Source organism: Scyliorhinus canicula, chromosome 6 (genome assembly GCF_902713615.1).
Source record: "Scyliorhinus canicula chromosome 6, sScyCan1.1, whole genome shotgun sequence".
NCBI classification, from domain to species: domain Eukaryota; kingdom Metazoa; phylum Chordata; class Chondrichthyes; order Carcharhiniformes; family Scyliorhinidae; genus Scyliorhinus; species Scyliorhinus canicula.
The window spans coordinates 30,253,339-30,279,001 of NC_052151.1; the positions used below are offsets into that span (position 1 = coordinate 30,253,339).

The following is a 25,663-nucleotide window of genomic DNA, read 5'->3' on the forward strand; positions in this document are numbered from 1 at the left end:
AGGTGGACCGACTCTGGACTCTGCACGACAACCTCTGTCATCCGGGGGTCACATGTTTTTACCATTTCATCAAGGCCCGCAACCTACCCTACTCCATCGAGGAAGTCAGGGCAATCACCAGAGACTGCCTGGTCTGCGCATAGTGTAAGCTGCATTTCTACCGGCCAGACCGTGCATGCCTGGTGAAGGCCGCCCGCCCCTTTGAACGCCTCAGCGTGGACTTCAAAGGGCCCCTCCCCTCCACCGACCGTAACACGTACTTTCTCAGTATGGTCGATGAATACTCCAGATTCCCCTTCGACATCCCATGGCCCGATATGATGTTTGCCACCGTCATCAAAGCCCTCAACACCATCTTCGCCCTGTACGGCTACCCTGCCTACGTCCACAGCGTCAGGGGATCCTCATTTGTGAGCGATGAGCTGCACCAGTTCCTGCTCAACAGGGGTATTGCCTCGAGCAGGACAATCAGCTACAATCCCCGGGGAAACTGGCAGGTGGAGAGGGAGAATGGGACGGTCTGGAAGGCAGTCCAACTGGCCCTACGGTCCAAAAATCTCCCGGCCTCCCGCTGGCAGGAGGTCCTCCCCGACGCCCTTCACTCCATTCGGTCGCTCCTGTGCACCGCGACTAATGAAACCCCCCCATGAACGTCTCATTACCTTCCCCAGGAGGTCCACCTCCAGGGTTTCACTCCCGACATGGCTGGCAGCTCCAGGACCCGTTCTCCTCCGCGGACACGTTCGACTCCACAAGGCGGACCCGTTGGTTGAGAGGGTACAGCTACTTTACGCCAACCTACAGTACATCTATGTAGCGAACCCCGACGACCGCCAAGATACCGTCTCCCTCAGGGACCTGGCATCAGCTGGTTCCACACACACACACCCCCCAACCCTGCGCCACCCGCCCCTCCCCCAGCGCACCCCATCGCAGCCCCGGCTCCAGGAAAATCCGTCCTCCCCCTGCTCACACCAGGGATGAAGAGGATTTTGACACGCTCCCGGAGTCATCAAAGACCAAACCGACGCCGGAGTTGCCGCCAGCACTGCGGCGCTCCCGACGGCAGATCAAGGCTCCAGGCCGCCTGAATTTGTATTATTATCTACTTTTAAAACACATCTTTCTGTATATAGTTCTCCACCACCCCCGCCGAACTCAATTATGTAACAGGGGGTGAATGTGGTAGTCACCACTGCTGTATATATTGTATATAGAGGATGTCGATGTAGGTGCTTTATGTGAAGGCCCTGTACTACAGGTATGGGGGTAGTTCCCTCCCTGTTGGCTCCGCCCAGTAGGCGGAGTATAAATATGTGTGCTCCCTGTACAGCAGCCATTTCGTCAGCCGCTGTCGGAGGCCACACAGCTTAGTGTAATAAAGCCTCGATTGCATCCAACTCTCGTCTTTGTGTAATTGACCGTGCATCACACGGGGAGAACGTGCAGACTCCTCACAGGTAGTGACCCAAGCCAGAAATCGAACCTGGGACCCTAGAGCTGTGAAGCAACAGTGCTAACCACTGTGCTACCATGCCCCCCTACAGGAGGTTGGGGTTGGTGAGACGGCTCTGATTGGCTGAGATATTGCCATGGTGAAGGTAACAGGGAACTATTGGTTCCTCACGCTTCCAGGTAATTTAAAAAAGGTGCAAATCTTGAACATATTTCTTTTGTTTATGAAAAACAGGACCCTACATATGACTGAAAGAAGAATACTGCGGATGCTGGAAATCTGGGCGGTACGGTAGCACAGTGGGTAGCACTGTTGATTCACAGCTCCAGGGTCCCAGGTTCGATTCCTGGCTTGGGTCACTGTCTGTGTGGAGTCTGTACGTTCTCCCTGTGTCAGTGTCGGTTTCCTCCGGGTGCTCTGATTTCCTCCCACAAGTCCCGAAATACGTGCTTGTTAGGTGAATTGGACATTCTGAATTCTCCCTCTGTGCACCCGAACAGGTGCCGGAATGTGGCGACTAGGGGCTTTCCACAGTAACTTCATTGCAGTGATAATGTAAGCCTACTTGTGACAATAAAATTATTATCTGAAATAAAAACAGAAAATGCTGGAAAAACTCAGCAGGTCTGGCAGCACCTGCGGAGAGAAACCGAGTTAACATTTATTTCAAGTCCAAAATTACTCTTCTTCAGAGTTCCCTCTGTATGAATAAATGTCGCTTCCAGCAAGCGTAAATGAGAGCCGTGAAGAGTTGGAGTGATTATCTTAAAAACATTTTTTAGTGCCACTATTAGCAGACTCAGGATTATTTGGCAAGTGTTGCCCTTCGTGGAATCTTTTATTTTCTTCATTCATGTGATGTGGGCATCACTGTCAAGACCAGCATTTATTGCCCATCCCGAATTGCCCTGGGCATGGTGGGGGTGAGCTGCTTAAACTGGCCTAACAGCAGCCTGTGAGGTGTAGGTACTTCCCCAAGCTCTGAGGGAGGGAGTTCCATGATTTCGAAACTCCCTCCATCAAATTGTGCACGGAAACGCTTTGCGGAGAGGATGTGCAGTGATAATCCAGTGCCAGGAGGCGGCGCTCTCTCGGGGCCTGACTGCGCCTGCGCTCCCTCAGCGCGGTGACCGATGGGAGAGCAAGATGGCGGCGCCCATCTGAGTTCTGAGATTCGGGCTTCAAATCAATTTGTTTTTTGGCGCGGATTCGAGCAAAGATTAAAGTCCCGGGTTTGGAATTTCAGCAGCGGATGGTCGCAGAGTATCTGTCGTTGGAAGTTTCACTTGTTATTTTAACAGGTCGATCCCATTGTCCTTTATAATTTGCAACACAACGATCCCCCCCCCCCCCCCTATTTCCTCCCCCCACCCTTCCCACGGCCCCCCTCCCCTGTATCCTCACCTTTGACAAGGTGACTACATGTGTACATGTTGATGTAGTCTACATGGACTACAATAAGGCTTTTGACAAGGTCTGGCATGGGAGACTGGTCAAGAGGTTCAGAGCCCATGGAATCCAGGGCAATTTGGCAAATTCAATCCAAAATTGGCTTAGCAGTAGGAGGCAGAAGGTTAAAAGTTGTTTTTGTGACTGGAAACCTGTGTTCAGTGGGATCAGTGCTGTGTATCTTGCTGTTTGTAGTGTACATTAATGATCTGGACTGAATGTAGGAGGTATGATCAGTACGTTTGCAAATGACACAAAAGTACCGTGGTAAATAGTGAGGTACCTTGGATGACTGGATGATATAGACGAGCTAGATAGATGCAGAAGAGTGGCAAATGGAATGTAACCCTGAAAAGCGTGAGGTGATGCATTTTGGGAAGACGAACAAGGCCATGTACTATACAATGAATGTTAGGAAGTACAGAGGATCAGAGGGACCTTGGTGTATATTTCCATATATCACTGAAGACAGCAGGGCAGTTAGATAAAGTGGTTAAGAGTGCCTTTATTAGCCGAGACATAAAATATAAGAGCAGGGAGGTTATAATGAGGCGCACGGTAACACAGTGGTTAACACTGTTGCTTCACAGCGCCTGGATCCCAGGTTTAATTCCCGGCTTCAGTCACTGTTTGTGTAGAGTCTGCACGTTCTCCCTGTGTCTGTGTGGTTTTCCTCCGGGTGCTCCGGTTTCCTCCCACAGTCCAAAGATGTGCAGGGTAGATAGATTGGACATTCTAAATTGCACTTAATGTCCAAAAAGGTTAGGTGGGGTTACGGGAATAGGGTGGCTGTGTGAACTTAAGTATGGTGCTCTTTCCAACGCCCGGTGCAGACTCGATGGGCCGAATGGGCTTCTGCACTGTAAATTCTATGATACTATAAAACGTTGATTGCCCCACAGCTGGAGTACTGTGTGCAGTTCTGGTCGCCACAAGGAACTGATTACAACAGAGAGAGTGCAGAGGAGAAACACCAGGATATTGCCTGGGTTGGAGCGTTTCAGCTATGCAAAGAGACTGGATAGTCTGGGGTGGTTTTCCATGGAGCAGATTAAGATGTGTAAAATTATGAGGTGTGTAGATTGAAAGGAACTTTTCCCCTTAGCGAAGGGGTCAATAACCAGGGGGGCATAGATTTAAGGTAATGGGCAGGGGATGTGTGGAAAAACGTTTTCACTCCGAGGGTGGTGGGAATCTGGAACTCACTGTCTGAAAGGGTGGTAGAGGCGGGACCCCTCACAACATTTAAGAAGTATTTAGATGAGCACTTGAAATGCCAGAGTAGACAATGCTCACGGGCCAAGTGTTGGAAAATGGGATTAGAGTAGATGGTCGGCACGGACACCTCTTTCCATTCTAAAACTCTATGACTCTCCCGCACCCCCATCATCCCAACTCTTGTACCCCCACTCTTGCGCCACTCCATCCCACGCCCCCACTTTCTCCATCTTGCCTGCCCTCCCTCTCCTCCCTCTCTACACCCTCCTCCCCCACCTGATCCAGTTTAATGTCTGCAGAGAGCATACTTTGAATTTTAGCCTTTCTTCAAGCAGAAATAATGCTGATATCTGGAACCCATGTCGAACGTCTATGAAGAGAGGGTAACGATGATTGCAGCAGGGGAAATGCAGGAGTTTGTTCCTTTTGGCCGTGACCACTGCAGGCGCCACCCTAGTGCCACGAACCTTCAGCTTCGGCAGCTGCAGCCTGCTTCAGAACTGTGGTCCTCCGATGGCGATGCGGGATTGGTGGGATCACTGAGGGAAGTTACAATCCATGAGAAACAGAAGGTACTGGATTGGGAATCTTATTAGAATAATGAGCTGCCTCTGACATTAGAGCAGGGGTGGGCAAACTTTTCCGTGCAAGGGCCACATTCAGAAATTCACAATTCACAAAGGGCCGCATAGTATATTAAGTAAAATAATTACTTCACCCGGTTATGATTCTGGGCGCCTCATATAGAACATAGAACAGTACAGCACAGAACAGGCCCTTCGGCCCTCGACGTTGTGCCGAGCAATGATCACTCTACTCAAGTCAACGTATCCACCCTATACCAGTAAGTAACCCAACAGCCCCCCCCCCCATTAACCTTAAAAATAAATTTAAAAAAAAATTAAAAAAAAAAAAAAATTTTTTTTTTTTTTTAATGACTTGGTGGGCCGCAGAAATACCTTCGGCCCGCGGGCCGTAGTTTTCCCACCCCTGCATTAGAGCTTTACCCCAGTGAAGGGTACAATATAGGATTTTGAAATGACAACGCATTGGGGTGAAGACACAGTTGGATTTGTGCATGTAGGTTTTGGGATGATTGAAAAAGAGATTTGTAACAGAAAGACTGCATTTATATCGCACCGTTTGCACCCTACATGTTCCCAAGCACTTTATTGCCAATGTTGCAATTCTAGGTTGCAAGCCATCAGGGCCAGGGGACCTACGGTAGCATGGTGGTTAGCATCAATGCTTCACAGCTCCAGGGTCCCAGGTTTGATTCCCGGCTGGGCCACTGTCTGTGTGGAGTCTGCACGTCCTCCCCGTGTGTGCGTGGGTTTCCTCCGGGTGCTCCGGTTTCCTCCCACAGTCCAAAGATGTGCGGGTTAGGTGGATTGGCCATGCTAAATTGCCCTTAGTGTAAGGTTAATGGGGGGATTTTTGGGATATGGGGATATGGGTATATGGGTTACGTGGGTTTAAGTGGGGTGATCATTGTTCGGCACAACATTGAGGGCCGAAGGGCCTGTTCTGTGCTGTACTGTTCTATGTTCTATGTTCTATCTGCCATTCGCCCCATTATTTTGTTGAATACTACTTCTCTAGAGACGGCATTTAAATGCTGCCCCATATTCTTTGATATTAATGGGATGTTTAAAGTATCATCCACTGTAAAGACTGATTTAAAAAAATTCTGTTTAACTCCTCTGCCAGTTCCTTGTTCCCCATAACTATCTCCCCAGATTCATTTTCTAAAGGGCCTATGTTCACTTTGACTCCTCTCTTCCACGGATTCACCCCTGTACTTACCGATTTGGATTGCCTTTCTGAGTGGCAAAGCCCCAGTTTTTAAAATCGCTTTCTTTTTCAAGTCATTCGCCCCTCTTCCCACCTCGGCAATCTCCTCCAGTCCTAAACTCAAGGGGGACAGCCACAAAAGTAGAGTTGAGGCCACAATCAAGTCATCTTCTAGAAAGGCGGAGCAGGCTTGATGGGCCGAGTGGCCTACCCCATCCTATTTCTTATGGTCTTATCTCTGCAGTCCTCTTCAGGTCTGTTGTGCGTCGGTGTTTTCATTGCTTCGTCATAAGCAGCCTTTAGCTATCTGGGCTCCAGATTTTCCCTCCAAAACCCTTTCTGCCCTCTCTAACTCTCTCCCCTCCTTAAGATGATTCCTAAAACCTACCTCCTTGACCAAGCTTTTGGTCATTTTTCTCCTTGTGTGGATTGGAGGTAAGTTTTGTTTGATAACATTTCTGTCATTACTGTGGGACATTTTCTTATATGAATGGCATTGCATCAATGTAAGTTGTTGTATGTAATGAAAATATCTTTCCATTGGTTCGCAAAATCAGTAACGAGGGGCATAAACCTGTAGTTAGCATTGAATACAAAAAGGGTGAGCACTTTCCCCTCTCCCACTTTGTGGATTTCCCTTAGCTATTCCCTCTTGATGCTGAAAGGCATTCTAAAAGAGAAATGATTCCAGTATAGCACTTGACGGTAGCATGTTTTTGTAAAGCATTTGGTAATTTTTAAAAAAATTTGGAGTACCCAATTCTTTTTTTCTAAAAGGGGCAATTTAGCGTGGCCATTTCACCTACCCTGCACACCTTTGGGTTTTGGGGCGAGACCCACGCAAACTTCGGGAGAATGTGCACACGGACAGTGACCCAGAGCCAGGATCCAACCCGGGTCCTCAGTGCTGTGAGGAAGCAGTGCTAACCACTGCGTCACCGCGCCGTCCCTCGTTTGTTAATAAGTTTATGAATTCCAGAATACATAGGGCTGTATAAAAGCTTGTTTCGCTTTTCTTCTGTGAGGATTTTCCGACCTTTTATAAGAACAAAAGAACAAAGAAAATTTCAGCACAGGAACAGGCCCTCCGGCCCTCCCAGCCTACGCCGATCCAGATCCTTTATCTAAATCTGTCGCCTATTTTCCAAGGATCTACTTCCCTCTGTTCCCCACCCATTCATATATCTATCGAGATATATCTTAAATGATATTGTGCCCACCTCTACCACCTCTGCTGGCAAAGCGTTCCAGGCACCCACCACCCTCTGCATAAAAAAACTTTCCACGCACATCTCCCTTAAACTTTCCCCCTCTCACCTTGAAATCGTGACCCCTTTGGTTCAGCTCCTCTCAGAACTATCAGAAAAACTTGTCGAAAGTCTTGAGTCCAACTTAAATAACCTCTTCCCAATGTATTTGAAATCCCATGTTCCTTTGCATTATTTAATTTAAAAAATTTTTTTTTTAATATAAATTTAGCGTACCCAATTATTTTTTCCAATTAAGGGGCAATTTAGCATGGCCAATCCACCTAACCTGCACATCTTTTGGGTTGTGGGGGTGAAACCCACGCAGGCATGGGGAGAATGTGCAAACTCCACACAGACAGTGACCCAGGGCCGGGATTCGAACCCGGGTCCTCAGTGCCATAGGCAGCAATGCTAACCATTGTGCCACCATGCTAACCACTGTGCCACCGTGCTGCCCTGCATTATTTAAATTTAAAAATCTTCTGAAGTCTTAGTTGTATAGAATCTATTGACTACCAAATCCAAAGCATTACCAGTTTGATTTAGAAGTGCTCAAAAGGGAAATTGTCTTTGAGTGTGAGTATGATTTGGTGAAAGCTGATGTTCCTTATCTTGTTGCAGGAGAGTTGGCATCTAAGGAAAGGTTCTTGTGACATTGGCGAGGAGCTTGACTACGATGAAGAACTGTATGTGACTGGTAACATGGTCATCTGGAGCAGAGGAAGTAAAAGCCATGCTTCTTCAGTTTATAAGGCCTTCACAGTAGACAGCCCCGTCCTGCAGGTAAGACAATGAAAATGAAATGAAATGAAAATCGCTTATTGTCACGAGTAGGCTTCAAATGAAGTTACTGTGAAAAGTCCCTAGTCGCCACATTCCGGCGCCTGTTCGAGGAGGCTGTTACGGGAATCGAACCGTGCTACTAGCTTGCCTTGGTCTGCCTTCAAAGCCAGCGATTAGCCCAGTGAGCTAAACAGCCCCCTAAACAATGATTTACACATATTCGCTAACCCACGTGATATAACCTTGCTTTTAAAAATTTATTTTATTCCAACAAAATTTTCATTGTGACAAACACAACAGAAATATAACCAACCCCAATCCTATCTTATTTCCAAAATGCACCCACCCAGTCCCCCTCAACCCCCCCAATAAAGAACACAAAATCGTAACAAACCCTAACCCCAACTAAAAAGATGACACTTCCCAACAGGTGACGGTAACCAGTTCTCTGAAAATAATAGTAATAATCTTTATTAATAGGCATACATTAACACTGCAATGAAGTTACTGTGAAAATCCCCTAGTCACCACATTCTGGCGCCTGTTCGGGGAGGCTGGTACGGGAATTGAACCGTGCTGCTGGCCTGCCTTGGTCTGCTTTCAAAGCCAGCGATTTAGCCCAGTGTGCTAAAGCAGCATGTTCGGGTGCACTGAGGGAGAATTCAGAATGTCCAATTCACCTAACAAGCACATCTTTCGGGACTTGTGGGAGGAAACCGGAGCACCCGGAGGAAACCCACGCAGGCACAGAGAGTGACCCAAGCCGGAATTGAACCCGGGACCCTGGAGCTGTGAAGCAACGGAAAAGGAGATGAAAGGCTGCCACCTTGGACAGAAGCCTTCCACTGACCCCCTCATGGTATACTTAATCTTTTCGAGGTATAAAAATCCCATCAGGTCCCCCAATCAAGCCGAGGCTTTCGGTGGCACCAGGGACCTTCGCTCAAGCAGAACTCGCCTCCGGGCTATTAGGCGAAGGCTAGGACATTTGCCTTCGTCCCTGCCTGCAGCACTAGCAAGTCCAATACTCCAAAAATGGCCACCAATGGGCACGGCTCCAGCTGAACCCCAAAATCCCCTGACTTTGTATCAAAAACGGTGATCCAGAAACTAACGAGCTTGGAGCAAGACCAAAACATGTGCGCATGATTTGCCGGCCCTCTGGAGGACTGCTCACACGTACCCTCCACCCTCGAGATGAACCCTTATACTCGCCCTGGCCAGGTGCGCCCTGTACACCACCTTGAACTGGATCAAGCTTAACCTGGCACATGAGGTGAAGTTGACCCTGTGAAGAGCCTCACTCTACGCTCCTTCCTCAAAGACCAAACCCAGCTCACCCTCCCACTTCCTCTTTACCTCCACCAACAACTGTTACCCTCCCCTAACTTGGCCATGGACAGAACCCTGTCCATAAGCGATGGCGACGGCACCAGAGGAAATGAAGATAGTTCCTCGTGTAAGAAATCGCCCTCCTGAAAGTACCCAAGTACAAGCCACCCACCATCCTTGGACTTGTCGTCATTCCTTCACTGTCGCTGGGACAAAATCCTGGAACTCCCTTCCCAACAGCACTGCGGATGTACCTACACCACAGGGACTGCAGCGGTTCAAGAAGGCAGCTCATGGGCAATTTTGGATGACCTTCTCATGGGCAATTTTGGATGGCCAATCAATGTTGCCCAGCCGCATTCCATGAATGAATAAAAAGTGCCCTGCAGCAGTTCCAAGAGAAGGCCTCCAACTACCTTCTCTGCACAATAGATGGGAGTAGAGATCGAGAATAAATGTGGCCTAGCCAGTGCTGCTGTCCACAGCCTGGGAACAAATCGAACGGAAGTTGATTATCTGAAAACTGCTGACCTTTGTGTTGTTTCATTGAGTGTCTGGACCTGGTAGTCAGGTGCACTTAAACATTTCGCCGTGAAAAATTAGAGAACCAATAGTTCTGGAATGTTTTCTCTCCTGACGTTTAGCCGCCTTCTGTAAGGAATTTTTTATCATTGGTAAGTTAACCTGAGGTGTTTTCCCTTCCCCTGCTCAGGTCTATGGTAATATCACTGGACTCGTAATCCCGAAGCCCAGACTCATGATCTGGAAACATGGGTTCAGCTGGTGAAATTTGAATTCACTTAATAATTTTAAGAAACTTTAATTTATGGGCATTATGTGGACATCGCTGACTTTATTGCCCATCCCGAACTGCCCTCCATTACAGCAGACATTTGAGAGTCAACCATATTGATCTGGATCTGGAGGCAAGGGTGGCAGATTTCCTTCCCTGAAGGACAGTGAAGGTGGGCGTTTACGGCAAACAACAATGGCCATCATTGGACTTTTCAATTCCAGATTTGAGTTCAAATTTCAGCATTGCGGTAGGATTTGAACCCGAGTCCCCATTTCTTGCCTTGCTTACTAGTCCAGTGGCAAAGCTCTATGCCACAGCCTCCCGTCTATGAGCAAGAGCATGGGAGATCCACTGCAGTAATTTGAACATTGTGCATCAATACACCAAGCAGCAAAACCCCATATATCACTAATTGCCTGGATGTAACTGTCTGCAGCATTCCTGAAACTGGAGCCGGAATATCTGTAACTTCCCAGTCGACTTCCCCACAAAGGAAGCAAAGGTTCTAATCTGCAGTCTGACCTCTGATTGATATCAGCATTCATTCATTCAGAAGATGATAGACACTGTGCAGCTAGAGAGAGAGAGATGCACACCCACGATCCTGCAGTAAAATGAGAAGTTTACACTACAGGAAACAATGCTTCTGCCCTCGAAAACAGTTCACTTAGCGTTGCAGGAGATTGACCATCTAAATTGAAATTCTAAAATTTGCTTCAAAAAAAATTTACGTTTAAAGCAGGAAACGTTAAAGACGGTTCCTCAGGTCAACTCTACCAATTCAGTTAAATCGCAGCTAATTGTATCCCCACTTTCGATCTGTATCCCTTCATACCCTGTGACTTTAAATATCTGCTTGGAATTCCCACCTGTCTGATTCACTTTGGAGAACTCCCTTTTTTTTTTTTCATGGGATATGGGCATTGCTGGCAAGGCCCATCCTTAATTTCCCTCGAGTGACTTGCTCGGCCATTTTGTTATCAAACACAATGCTGTGGATCCTGGAGTCACATGTCGGGTAAGAACTGGGTAAGGATGACAGATTTCCTTCTCTAAATGTCGTTGAATGATTGCTGTCATGGTAACCATTACTGAGACGAGCTTTATATTCCAGATTTATCTGCAGGTTGATATATGAAGACAGCTCAGTTGGCTCTGGGTTTGGGATGTTGCAGAGGGGGTTCTGTGCAGCCACCCAAGTTTGGGTTGGTGGATGAGGCAGTAGGATGTGTTGGGCGGTCTCCAAACTTGGGCCCTGAACTTCCACGGGGATGTCAAATGCGAGCCCCTCCAATTGGCAAACCCCCCCCACCACGCATCAAACGTGTTAGCTGTCTACATGGCTGCACTCGGTGGTTTCCGAGCTAGTCGCGAGAGTCACACAGGCCTGCTGATCCTGGAACAGGCCTCCCTCCATTCTCTGTAGCATTGAGCTAGCTCCTCTCTGAGCCTGGTGACATTCCTGGTGATCCTCTGGCAGCTTTCCCAGATGCCAGGCATGACCAGAATCCAAGGCTGAGAGTATATCCAGCAGTCACCTGCAATCGACAATTGAGATCAGAGGCCATTCAACCCTTCATCATACCTGCATTCTTTGAAAGAACATCAAATCCATCTCATTCCTTTGCTCTAATTTCGTCTCCCTGCAAGTTTTCCCCTTTTAAGTATTTATCCATTTCCATTTTGAAATGTATTCATGAATCTACTTGCACAAATCTTTCAGGCAGTGAATTCCAGATCACAACACATTGAGTAAAAATAGAAAATCTCCCCATCTTCCCCCTCGTTCTTTCACTAATTGTCTGTGCTCCCTAATTACTTATCTATTTGCCAATGAAAACTGTTATTTGGATTTCGGTTTGGGTTTATTGTCACGTGTACCGAGGTACAGTGAAAAGTATTGTTCTGTGGAGTCCAGACAGATTGTTCCATACATGAAAAACATAGGACCTACGATAGATACACAATGTAAATACATAGACACAAACATCGGGTGCAGCATACTCGGTAGCAAAGATGCATGGAGAGATCAGTTCAGTTCATAAGGGGGTCATTCAGGAGTCTGGTAACAGTGGGGAAGAAGTTATTCTTGTTACCCTATCTAAAACTCCAACCAATTTTAAACACATCTATTAAATCTCCTTCTCTGCTCTGATAACGAACCCAGTCTTTCCAGATTGCAAGTTCCTTATCCCTGAATGCATTCTAGTGAATCTCCACTGCAATCTCGCCTCGGTTCTGACATACTTGCCGATGCTCAAGACCATGAATAAATTGTTTTTCACCAGATTTTAAGTATGCACTGACAATTAATAGTAAATAGAATGAATCACTGAAGACTCAGAAGCGGCAAGTGCTTGGATTTATGAAGGGCCTAAATCATGCAAAGCACCTCAATTCCCTGATTTCATAGGGTGGCACGGTGGCCCTCATGGGCAGCTGGGTGGCGCAGTGGGTTAGCACTGCTGCCTCACGGCGCGGAGGTCCCAGGTTCGATCCCGGCTCTGGGTCACTGTCCGTGTGGAGTTTGCACATTCTCCCTGTGTTTGCGTGGGTTTCGCCCCCACAACCCAAAGATGTGCAGGGTAGGTGGATTGAACACATTAAATTGCCCCTTAATTGGAAAAAAATGAATAGGATACTCTAAATTTATAAAAAAAAAGAAAAAAAAGTACTGCTGCCTCACAGTGCCGAGGACCCGTGTTTGTTCCCAGCCCTGGGTCACTGTCCGTTTGCACATTCTCCCCGTGTCTGCGTGCGTCTCAACTCCACAACCCAAAAGATGAGCAGGCTAGGTGGATTGGCCATGCTAAATGCCCCTTAATTGGAAAAAATGAAAATAAATACTCTAATTTCATGTGCAGGGATGTTCTATAGACAAACCAGGACATTCCAAATGTGCAATGAGCAGTTTATCTAGTTTATAATTTAACATTAGTTACCCATGTAGCTCTTAGCAGGGACAAGAAAAATGGATACTGGCTACCTGTGCATTCTGGGCCAATGATCCACCAGCCTCTAACGCTGCTGAAGGAGATGGATTTGTAGCGCATCAGGAGTGTCACTTATAGTACTCGCCTCCTTCATTCCTCCAACACTTTCTCACCATTATTTGCCAGCACCCCTGTTGTGCCATCCACCTCCCCCTGAACTGAGCTGTGGCAGACTGCCAGTATTGTGAACTGGAACAGTGTGTTTGCATTAAATGATGTGGCTTTCAAGGTAAACTAATGGGGGGGAAAAAAACTCAGTCATGAACAGTTAACCAACAGCATCTTTTTTTGCCTTGATTGTAGGCACTATGGTGTGATTTCAACATTCCACAGGACAAGACCGAATGTATGGAAGGTAAATTTTCACTCGCTTCATTGCAGTATTAATGTGAGCCTACTTGTGACACTAATAAAGTTTATTCAAGACCGAAAGGCATTGCAATTCTGTTTAAAAGAAAAATAGAGAATTCTTGCTAATTTTCTCCACTCTCCAGCCTTCTGATACTTTCATTGTTCGCGAGGAGTAAATTAGAGATTGGGCATATTTCTAATAATTAACTGTTGTGAAAGTAATTGGTTTTAAATGACTTGTCTACCTCACATCTTCAACAACTTTGTTCTCACACTGTTGTTCAACAACTGCTGTTGTTCTGTTTCTATTCAGTGTCCAGCCTGAATACCTGTGAAGAAAGCGACCAGAAATGTATACTGTCACTCGCAAAATAGCCTTGATATTCAGGCTTCAGAATGGCTCGTCATTTTAATTTTCCGAAGTTTTTATTCTATATTAATTCCTAAGATGTGGGCGTCTCTTCATTTTATTGCCTATATCTAATTGCTCATGAGAAAGCCAAGTCTGCTTCTCCACCTCTCTCCTTTTACACTGATTCCTCATACCTTACCTCTCCTGCCAAGAATTTGGCCACTATCTTAATTTATCAAATTATGTTTAGTGCTGCTCCTCTGGATGTTTTGCTGTGTTACAGGAGCTATATAAATGCAAGTTGTTGTTGGGCCTAAGCAGTTGACCCTGGACTGGGTTAGTTACTGATCATCTCCCTGTTATTCTGAATGGAGATGCTTCCTGTATCAGAATGAACCTGCACAGAAGGAGGCTCAAAATGGTGTAGGCCTTTTGACCCTGATCGATATTGAGGGGAGTATTTTGAACGGGAAGTACAGCCTTTTAGCTTTTTTGCTTTGTCACTTTTCGGTGAGACATTCGTAATCTCTGTTCACTGATGGTTTCAGGAGGGCAAACTGACCAGCGGGGTTCCAGATAACTTGTAATTCAATGATTCACGTATACATGGCTGTAGCAGACTAGCTGTTTGGTGAGCTTACTTGGTTTTGACTGTACCTTTCACTTTACTTAAATATTCCAAATCCTTGCTTTTGTCAACCTATACTTGAATTTCCTGGTCCTGAGTAGGTAAACTGTGTCTCTCCAGGGAGTGTGTGCATTCTGTATTGGACAGGTGGAACCCCTCCTTATGTAGATTGTTTTGGAGTCTCTATGACCTGATTTTGACCTTCTGTCATACACCTGACAGGCCAAGCAAAACACTTATTCATTCATGGGATGTGGGTATTGCTGGTAAGACCAGCATTTATTTCCAGTCCTTAATTGCCCTTGAGAAGGTGGATGTTTGCCGCCACCGTGAGCTGCTACAATCCATGTTCACCCCAAATGTGCTTCTGAGCAACGTTGTTGTGACGATGGTTAAAGTTGCACTTGTCACTTGTGTTCTTGTTTCCCATTGCTGTGGGCCTGTTTGCTCTCTCGACTCATGAACTGTGATCAAACCCTTGCTCTTTCAGCTCAAGAGAAGACGGAGAAGTGCGTGTGTATTGTACAGAGATCGTGTGTGAATGTGCACACTGTTGATGGGAAGGACTACATTGCCCCGTTACCTTTTCAGGTGATCGCTTCTGTTCTTAAACATTTTCTGGCCAAAGATCTGGCCGCGACCAGCATCATTAAATATCGCTCGACCGGTCATTCAATCGCATTGCTGTTTGCGTGATTCCCCTGACTGTAACGTTCAGCTAGATAACAACAGTGATTGTTGCAACTCAGATAGAAAGCTGATAAAGGGTAGAACTGGAGCCAAGTCTTGAAACACGTAGAAGCTTTTATTCACAAGGAGACATGTTATATGTTGTACAGCTCCAACCCAACAACCAGTTTTAGCCTGCTCCTGAACATACACGAGCACAGGTGAGTCCCCAATTGATGCCCACCACCAGAATACAATCAGACACCCAATTAATATACAACTAATCGTGGCTGCACTTTGAAATAATTTTTTCTTAAATGAAATATTTTGGTGCATTGAGTGAAATGATTTAAAAAGCTATATGAATATAAGTTCTTTCTCTCTCAAATTACTCGTCTGAAAGGAAATAGCGCTGATCTTCGACAAGTTCAGACCATCTCATCAAGAAAATAAGCTGTCACTCTAATTTTGTAAATGTTGGCTCACGTTTTGATGCTCTGGAAACAAACTGGGTCAAAGCCTGGTTTAAAATAGGTCACTTGCAAATGAGTTACTTAACCAAAAATTTCCTGTCTCCTTTTAGGTTGCAGATGTTTGGGCAAACAAATATGGGCTAATTTTTGAGCGCAATAATCCTGTGCAAGAAGTACCTTTAAGTCCTCTGAGGTAGGCAACTGAAATAATACACTCAAGCCTGAGATTAACTCTGTTAAAATTGTTCTTGTAAGTTTGTCACTCTTGCAGTTTGACTTTGTTCTGACTTCAGAAGATAGATTTTGACCTCATTTTTGCAGAACGCCAATGCTGTCTTCTTACCATTTCTTTCAGTTAGTTGGAGGGCGCACCCTTATGTTGGACCCCAGTGATAACATCAGGGCTGCAGCGATTGAGCTTGGGGAAGGGTGTGCAGGGGAGGGCAGTGGATATATTTTGAGTGCGGAAGAAGTTTCTCAGCCAGTTTTGCTTTAATGTGCTCTGATCACAAGCCCCAAAAGCTGACCTATGTGAGGAAACCAAGCTGATAATTCAAGCCTGGTTTGTAATTCAAGTTTCATTTACTCCACTCACCTCCAGTCACTTATTTTGCTTTGAAATGGGTTACAATTTGCAACCCAGTTTAGTACAAAGCTGAGGTACAATTTAATGCCGTTGAATGTTATTTAAAAAAAACATTTAATTGAGGTACAGTATTTGCAAATTTTGATAACAGTAACATAAACAATGACATCAACAATTTGAAAAATAAACCCCCCCCCCCCCACATCCCAATCTTCACGCAGCTCAACCATACAACAACAATCCCCACCCCACCCCACCCCACCACCACCACCACCCCCCTCGCCCCGGAATACTGAATCTGCTGACATTTTAATTTTCCCTGAGAAAGTCGACGAGCGGCTGCCACCTCTGGGTGAACCCTAACATTGACCCTCTTAAAGCAAACTTTATCTTCTCGAGACTGAGAAACCCAGCCATGTCACTAACCCTGGTCTCTACACTCGGGGGCTTCGAGTCCCTCCACATGAATAAGATCCGTCTCCGGGCTACCAGGGAGGCAAAGGCCAAGACGTCGGCCTCTTTTGCCCTCTGAACTCCCGGATCGTCCGACACTCGACAGATCGCTACCTCCGGACTCAACACCACCCGTGTTTTTAGCACCGTGGACATTGCCTTGGCAAAACCGTGCAAAAACCCTCTAGCTTCGGGCATGCCCAAAACATGTGGACATGATTTGCTGGGCTTCCCGCGCACCTCGCACACCTATCCTCTATCCCGAAAAACTTGCTCATCCTGGCCACTGTCATGTGTGCCCGGTGGACTACCTTAAATTATATCAGGCTGAGCCTGGCACATGATGAGGAGGTATTAAACCTGCCATAGACCCGCCTCTATCTCTCCTTCTAGCTCGTCCTCCCACTTGCCCTTAAGCTCCTCCACCGGAGTTTCCTCTGCCTTCGAAAGCTCCTGGTAAATATCCGATACCTTCCCCTCTCCCACCCAGGTACTGGAGACTACTCTATCCTGTATCCCCCGTGGCGGCGGCAGCGGAAAGGGCGGCACCTGTTTTCTCAGGAAGTCTCACCTGCAAATACCTAAACCCATTCCCTGCTGGCAATTTAAATTTATCCTCCAAAGCTTTCAAGCTGGGAAAGCTCCCACTATAAATAGATCCCCCATCGTTCTAATTCCTGCCCTTTGCCATCTCAGAACCCACCATCTAGCCTACCCGGTATAAACCTATGGTTATTATAAATCGGGGTTCAAATCGTGCCAGCCTTCCCGAACAGGCGCCGGAATGTGGCGACTAGGGGCTTTTCACAGTAACTTAATTGAAGCCTACTCGTGACAATAAGCGATTTTCATTTCATTTCATTTCATTTTCAAATCGATGCTCCCTCAAATCTCCTCCATTGCCCCCAGATTCTCAGAGCGGCCACTACCACCGGACTTGTGGAGTATCGGGCCGGCGAGAACGGCAGAGGTGCCGTTACCAATGCTCCCAGATTGGTGTCTTTGCATGACGCCGCCTCCATCCGCTCCCACACCGACCCCTCCCCCACTACCCACTTCCTAATCATGGCTATATTAGCCGCCGAGTAATAATTGCAGAAGTTCGGCAGCGCTAACCCACCCTCCCCCCGACTGCGCTCCAGCACCACTTTCTTCTCTCGCAGGGTTTTACCCACCCACACAAAGCCCAAAATAACCTTATTCACCCACTTGAAAAAGGCCTTTGGGATGAATATGGGGAGGCACTGAAAGACAAACAGAAATCTGGGGAGGACCATCATTCTCACGATCTGTACCCTCCCCGCCAATGATAGCGGGAGCTTGTCCCATCTCTTCATAGTTATCTTTCATAGAATTTACAGTGCAGAAGGAGGCCATTCGGCCCATCGAGTCTGCACCGGCTCTTGGAAAGAGCACCCTACCCCCTACCCAAGATCAACACCTCCACCCTATCCCCATAACTCAGTAACCCCACCCAACACTAAGGGCAATTTTGGACACTAAGGGCAATTTATCATGGCCAATCCACCTAACCCGCACCTCTTTGGACTGTGGGAGGAAACCGGAGCACCCGGAGGAAACCCACGCACACACGGGGAGGATGTGCAGACTCCGCACAGACAGTGACCCAAGCCGGGAATCGAACCTGGGACCCTGGAGCTGTGAAGCGATTGTGCTATCCACAATGCTACCGTGCTGCCCCTTAAAGTCCCCTTCCATTTGTTCTACCAGCCGGGATAGGTTTAACTTGTGCAGTACCTCCCATTCCCAAGCCACCTGGATTCCCAGATATCGAAAGCTCTTCCCTACCATTCTAAGTGGCAGCTCTCCCTGTCTCTTCTCCTGCCCTCTAGCCTGGGTCGCAAACAACTTGCTTTTCCCCATGTTCAATTTATACACCGCAATATCCTTGTGGCCAGTATCTTAGCCAGCAGTTTGGCATCCACATTCAATAGAGAAATCGGCCTGCATGACCCGCATTGCTCCAGATCCTTGTCCCGTTTCAAGATCAATGAAATTGAAGCCTGCGACATTGTTGGGGGGAGGACTCCATTCTCTCTTGCTTTGTGAAATGTCCTCACCAGCAGTGGGCTCAATATCTCTGAAAACCTCTTATAGAATTCCACCGGGTAGCCGTCAGGCCCCGGGGCCTTGCCTGACTGCATGCCCTCCAGCTCCTTGATTATTTCCTCAATCTCAATTGGGGCTCCCAGCACTTCCACCAGATCCTCATCAACCCTCGGGAACCTCAACTGATCCAAAAAACTGCCTCATCCCCTCCGCTCCAGCTAGGGGTTCCGACTCATATAATTTACTACAGAAGTCCTTAAACACCTCGTTCACCCCCGCAAGGTCCAGGACAGTATTACCGTCTCTACTCTTTACTTTACCTATCTCCCTGGCTGCCTCCCTTTTCCTGAGCTGGTGCACCAACATTCTGCTTGCCTTTTCCCCGTACACATAGATCGCCACCCTTGCCTCCCTCAAATGTTCCACTGCTTTTCCTGTGGTCAACAGACCAAACTCCGCCTGTAACCTCCGCCGCTCCCTCAGTAGCCCCACGTCCGGGGCTTCCGAGTATCTCCTGTCTACCTAGAGCATCTCCTCAACTAACCTATCCCTCTCAGCCCGTTCTGCCTTTTCTCATACATTCCACGTTGTCCCAATTCGGAGCATATATGTTCACAAGTACCACCCACACCCCCTCCAGCTTCCCACTCACCATTATGTACCTACCCCCACCTTGTCTGACACGATTCTCCCTGCATCGAATGCCACTTGTTTGCTGATCAAGATCGCTACTCCCTGGTCTTTGAGTCCAGCCCTGAGTGGAATACTTGGCTGACCCACCCCGTACTCAATCTCGTCAATCTGTAACCTTTAGGTGTGTCTCGTAGCATTGCCACGTCCGCCTTCAGCCCCCTCAAATACGTGAACGCGCGAGCCCTCTTGACCGACCCATTCAATCCTCTGACGTTCCATGTGATCAGCCTGGACGGGGACTTCCAAACCCCCCCCCCCAGCCGACTAGCCATCACCCTTTTTCGGCCAGCCTCAAGCACGAGCCCTCCGCTTCCTCGAGTCCCCACTCGGGAAGTCGCCGTTCCCGACCTCCCATTTGTCCCCTTGTAACAGTTCCTCCCCTGTCAGCAAAGTAGCCCCCCCCCCCCCCCCCAGCAACAACACAAGAAACCCAATCCCCCAAGTCAAGCTCCACCTTAACACCTGCTCACCCCCCACTGCGCTTCTGAGAGTCAGCTGACCCATGCTGACTTGATAGCGCCCGCCCCAGGCACCAAGCAGTCTGTCTCCCTATTGTTCTCTCCCCTCTCCCCCCACATGAATCAACATTTTAAAAGCATCACTTTCTCCAGTAAGCAAACATCAGAAAAAACAGTGAAGAAACAGTCACTTTAGAAAAATAATCACCCAAAAAGCAGAACCAACCCCAAAGCCCATCCCCCCCTCTAACCAGCTCCCTGCACGACAAAGCAACCTTTAACCATCCACACAGCCCATTATTTCACATAGCGCTATTTAAATGTATATAGTCCAACACAACAAATCGCCGCCACAGTACTTCTCCAAGGCTTCAGTGTCTTTTAATTAGCCTCCAGCTTCATTTCTTTAATAAAAGTCCATACTTTGTCTGGTGTTTCAAAATAGAAGTCCTGTTCCTCATGTGTGACCCACAGACGGGATGGGTACAGCATCCTGAACTTCATCCCCTTCTGAAAGAGGGCTGTCTTTGCCCGATTAAACCCAGCTCGCCTCTTGGCCAGATCCGCGCCCAGGTCCTGATAGATGCGCAACTCTCAGTTCTCCCACTTGCTGCTCCGTTCTTTCTTGGCCCACCGCAAAACGTGTTCCTTGTCCATGAAACGGTGAAAGCGTACCACCAAGGCCCTCGGCGGCTCGTTCACCCGGGGCTTCCTTGCGAGGGCTCTGTCCAATTCCAGGGGCCGAGGGAACGCCCCAGCCCCCGTCAATTTCTCCAACATGTCCGTCACATAAGCCCTCGCATCCGATCCCTCACTGCCTTCAGGGAGGCCAACAATTCAGAGATTCTGCCTCCTGGACCTGTTCTCCAGGTCCTCCAGCTTCTCCTGCATTCTTCTCTGGCGGTCGTTCATCATCCCCACCTTGGTCTCCAGCACGGTTATGTATTCCTCGTGCTCGGACACCTTTTTCTCCACCTCCTGGTTCGCTCTCCCGTGGGTTTCCTGATTCTGAACCACTTGTTCAATCGAAGCCTTAATCGGGGCCAGCGTGTCCTTCTTCAGCTTGGCGAAGCAATCCTCGAAAACCTTCAGCTGTTCCGTCGACCACTGTGCTGTCTCCCCGCGGCCCTTGCTCTCCACCATGCTGTCCCGTGTTACCAGCTCTGCTTGCGTAACTTTATAGGACTTTGTTTTCTCACATGGTCACTTCTGGTCCAATTCTCCATACACCGGAGGGGGATTTCTCCTCACTGTCTCACTCCACCGATTTATCCCATAAAATCCAGAAAAAACCTGGGGGAAAAGGTCCAAAAGTCCGTTACAGGTGGGAGCTAGCAAATGTGCGACCTGCTCCTCTATGGCCGCCACCGGAAGTCGTTTCCATGTAATTTATAATAATGGTCTTGCTCCTATGCCAAACTAAATCTCAAATGAATCAACAATTCTTAGAAAATGGACGGTAGCGCGTGTCAGAAGGGTAGCATAGTGGATAGCACTGTGGCTTCACAGCGACAGGGTCCCAGGTTCGATTCCTTGCTGGGTCACTTTGTGTGCGGAGTCTGTACGTTTCCTCCGGGTGCTCCGGTTTCCTCCCACAGTCCAAAGATGTGCAGGTTAGGTGGATTGGCCATCATCCTTAGTGTCCAAAAGGTTAGGAGGGGTTATTGGGTTAGGAGGACAGGGTGGAAGTGAGGGCTGAAGTGGGTTGGTGCAGACTCGATGGGCCGAATGGCCTCCTTCTGCACTGTATGTTTTATGGTCTTATCGTTTTTTCACTTACCCGGGGAGGCGAGCCCTGAGGGGCTCTCGCTTCTGGTCGGAAGCGCCCGGGCGGAGAAATTGATAAATTCTTGATTTCTCGAGGAATTAAGGGCTATGGGGAGAGAGCGGGTAAATGGAGTTGAAATCAACCATGATTGAATGGTGGAGTGGACTCGATGGGCCGAATGGCCTTACTTCCACTCCTATGTCTTATGGTCTTATGGTCCATGAACGTATGTTATATGTTTAGTTTCCACATTGCTCCCAATTGACTGCCCCCCCCATCCTTTGGTAACTTATACTTGTGGTAGCAGAAATACTTGGGTACCACACTGAACTGATCATTCTGCTATTGTGAACAAATGGTGAGTGGAGGAATTTGCAATGGACATGACATGTTCTCATAAGTTTACAAGATGTAGGAGCAGAATTAGGCGACTCGGCCCATCGAGTCTGCTCCACCATTCTATCATGGCTGATATGTTCCTCATCTGCTACCTACAATGCTACAGACCAAGTGCTGGTTTGCAAAATCAGCCAGAGCATCTCCTCCCTAGAACACATGACCTAGGAGCAGGAGTCGGCAAGTTAGCCTCCTGAGCCTAACACCCTCAATGTGATCATGGCCGATCCCATCCTGACCTCAACTCCACCATTTTGTTCTTTCTCTGTCTGGTTTGTGTCCCCATACGTATAGCAGTAAAGGATGTGAGGGGGGTGGTGATCACCGGGTGGAGAACGGGGGTCTTAGTTCATTTCCTGGGCCTCCTCCTATATCCTGGGATATTCCGACTGCTATATTGGCTGAATTGAGAAGTCAGCGCACACCAGTGACTTGGTTTTTCTTTTTCACAATTATGTACCTTTTTGCGAATCCAAATATATTGAATCGTTTGTACAGTGAGCAATACGGAGCCCATCAAGCCAGGTTTCCCCGAGTTAAATGTAGAGCAAATTTATTAACCACTAAACCTGAGGGGGGAAAAATGAAATGTCACATGCACAGGTATCAAATAAGAGGGGTTAGAGTCCAATAGAAAAATGTTAAAATAATATAAGTTTAAGTTCCCTTTGATTTTCCTTGAGGCATAGATTCTTTTAAACATGGCCGATTTGGAACAGCTGGTTTCGTGGATGTGGTCAGATGTAGAAAATATTGTTATGCGATCTTGGTTTCCTGGTAGATTTCTAGTAAAGTTGACTTCCTAACTGGTCAATACATTTGTTCCAAAAGAGAGAGAGGGAGAGAGCCCAGAATTTCAGCCTCTTTCCTCTGCTGAAAACTTTCTCCACACTCTGCGTCATTTGCAAACACTGCTGTAGCTGCTGCCTGGCAGGTTATACTTCACCCATTTTATATTTCCAAGGGGCTTTGAGTGGGTGTGCCTGTGGCAGCCGTCGTTTCAACATCTAGCACTTGGCATTTTAACGTCTCTATCCTTAAACAGTGATCAGTTTTGATGGGTCTCCGATTATAGGAAATGTCCCTCCCTTCAGACTTCCCTCAGGGTGTCTTGCTTCATTTTTCATCTGGGAAGGTGGCCTTGCATTTTCCAGCAATGTGTTCTGCCTCATTTCAGATTGCAACGTTTTCAGTCAGTTGAAAGTTGAGAAGTAATATTTTCAAAAATAAAGGGACTTGGCCTTGTGACAGCATCAATGACTCAGGGACAGTTCACAGGTCACGGTGTAGTTGGAAGAATTACGGCGGGAAAATCTTGCTTCATTGTCTGCTCTTAACTCTCTCAGGTGATCTTCTTTGTGATGGGGGATATCATCTTGAATGATGGTGTGCCACTTTTGTTAATTGTTGTGTAACTGGTTGCAGGGAGCCGCTACCCACTATGTTCAGCATGCTGCACCCACTGGATGAAATCGCACCCCTTGTATGTAAGTCAACAGGTGAGGACGACATTGAGTAGCAAGTTACTTTGTGTGGCTGACTCTGAGAGGATTTGTGAATGGAAATGTCTGGGCTGATGATTGTTATTAAAGCATAATGATCAAAGAAAGAAACAGTGCCAGTCGGAGTAGTTGTAGTAACACAGGCACAGAAGTTGAATTCACCTCAAACGTCCCCCAGGTAGACAGTTCCCATTCTCAGTTTGGGAACAACTGGGGAGCTGCTTTCGTGGAGGGGGCAGCAAATGGGTGGTATGGTGGCACCGTGGTTAGCACTGTTGCTTCACAGCTCCAGGATCCCAGGTTCGATTCCGGGCTTGGGTCACTGTGCGGACTCTGCATGTCCTCCCCGTGTCTGCGTGGGTTTCTGCTGGGTGCTCCGGTTTCCTCCCACAAGTCCCGAAAGCCGTGCTTGTCAGGTGAATTGGACATTCTGAATTCTCCCTCAGTGTACCCGAACAGGCGCCGGAGTTGGGTGACTAGGGGATTTTCACACTAACTTCATTGCAGTGTTAATGTAAGTCTACTTGTGACAATAATAAAAGTTGTTATAAAAATGTGAAATGAATCTCCCACTGACTGGAGGGGGAGGAGGAACGATGAGCAGCAGGTGTATGTGTGGAGTGACAGGCGGAGGGAAGTAAAATATCACAAATTCATCGAGAAATTATAGCGCCTATAGTGTCTGCCAGTTTTTTGTGAGTGCTACCAAATTAATTCCGCTCCCTTGCACTTTCCCACTGGCTCTGCAATTGTTTTTCTCTTTCAAGTATATATTCCATTATCTTTTGAAAGTTATCATTGAATCCTCTTCCATCAACGCTTCTAAGTTTTTATTGTGGTGGCAGTGACATATTGCTAATCAGAGTCCCAGGCTAATGCTCTGTGGACATGGGTTCAAATTTGATCTTGGGAGCTATTTAGGTGAATTAAATGAACCTAGAATTTAAACCTCTCTATATATGACAATTATCATTGATTGTTGTAAAAACCCATCTGGTTCACTAATGTCCTTCAGGGAAAGAAATCAGCTGACCTTACCTGGCCTGGCCGACACGTGACTCCAGACTCACAGCAAAGTGGTTGATTCTCAAATGTCCTCTGCAATGACCGAACAAGCCACTCAGTTCAAGGGAAATTAGGTACGGGCAAAAGAATGGTTCCCTCGCCAGCAACGCCCACATGGCATGGAACAATAACATTTTCCTGGACACCCCCTCTTGTTTCTTGCCAATTATTTCAAATTTTATCCAGTTACTGACCCCCCCGCCCCCTCCCCCCCACCCATTACCCACCCACTAGTGGACATAGTTTCTCCCTATTTCTTCCATCAAACCCTCAAAATTGGACCATTTCTATTAAATCTCCCCTTAACTTTTTCTTTTCTAAGGATAACGATATGTTACCCTGTTTCAACTTAATCCATGCATTATTTGCAGTGGTCTGCACTGAGCACAATATAGATCTGATCATAGAGCTTGACTGTCCTGTTCATTCTGGACATACATCTATTGGTGACTGTGATGCTGCCATGTACATACGTTACATCCGTTAGCACTGCTGCCTCACAGCACCAAGGACCCGGGTTCGATCCCGGCCCTGGGTCGCTGTCCGTGTAGAGCTTGCACATTTCCCCGTGTCGGCGTGGGTCTCACCCCCACAACCCAAAGGTGCGCAGTGGAGGTGGATTGGCCACGCTAAATTGCCCCGTTTCATTTGTTCTGCTCAATTATGAGGTTCTTGGATATGCACGTGCTCTCAAGTTGTGAACTCTATTTTAACCAAATCATGCAAGCATTTAAACCATTGCCAGCTCAGACGCAATCCACATTGCTGAGAGAAGGACGGGACGGTGAGGAGTGACCAGCCACACGTTTGCTCTCCAAGAGAATCCTGGACTTCAACGTTTCCTGTCAGAATCTTCCATTCCTCCCCTTCCTTCCTATGAAAAATATAGACTATTCACATCGATTACCTTTATTAAAGGTGAAGCGGGAATTCAGTCATAGTTTGTGTCACCAGGGGTTCAGTGCATAATTTATACATATATGCATAGGTTTGATTTGAAGAGCCTTGCAGAAGCAAACCTAATTTAAAGGACCAGAAGCAATCACAGGAGGTTGTTAGCATTGAGTGCCAGGTTAACAAAGCTTGCAAGCCACATGTTAGAGAAGAAATAAACTTCAAATTCAAGTT

The 25,663-nt window shown here is 47.3% G+C and overlaps 1 protein-coding gene across 1 annotated transcript in view; it reads left to right on the forward strand.

Moving 5' to 3' along the window:
* The first annotated feature begins 2,579 nt into the window (after positions 1-2,579).
* Positions 2,580-25,663, forward strand: part of anapc1 (anaphase promoting complex subunit 1) — a 309,365-nt gene continuing 286,281 nt past the window's right edge. Inside the window, exons 1-7 of the mRNA XM_038799110.1 lie at positions 2,580-2,757; positions 4,459-4,695; positions 7,789-7,950; positions 13,375-13,426; positions 14,893-14,993; positions 15,655-15,737; positions 23,394-23,467. Coding sequence (XP_038655038.1) covers positions 4,483-4,695; positions 7,789-7,950; positions 13,375-13,426; positions 14,893-14,993; positions 15,655-15,737; positions 23,394-23,467 — 685 coding nt within the window. The 5' untranslated portion in view covers positions 2,580-2,757; positions 4,459-4,482. The remainder of the gene's footprint in view (positions 2,758-4,458; positions 4,696-7,788; positions 7,951-13,374; positions 13,427-14,892; positions 14,994-15,654; positions 15,738-23,393; positions 23,468-25,663) is intronic.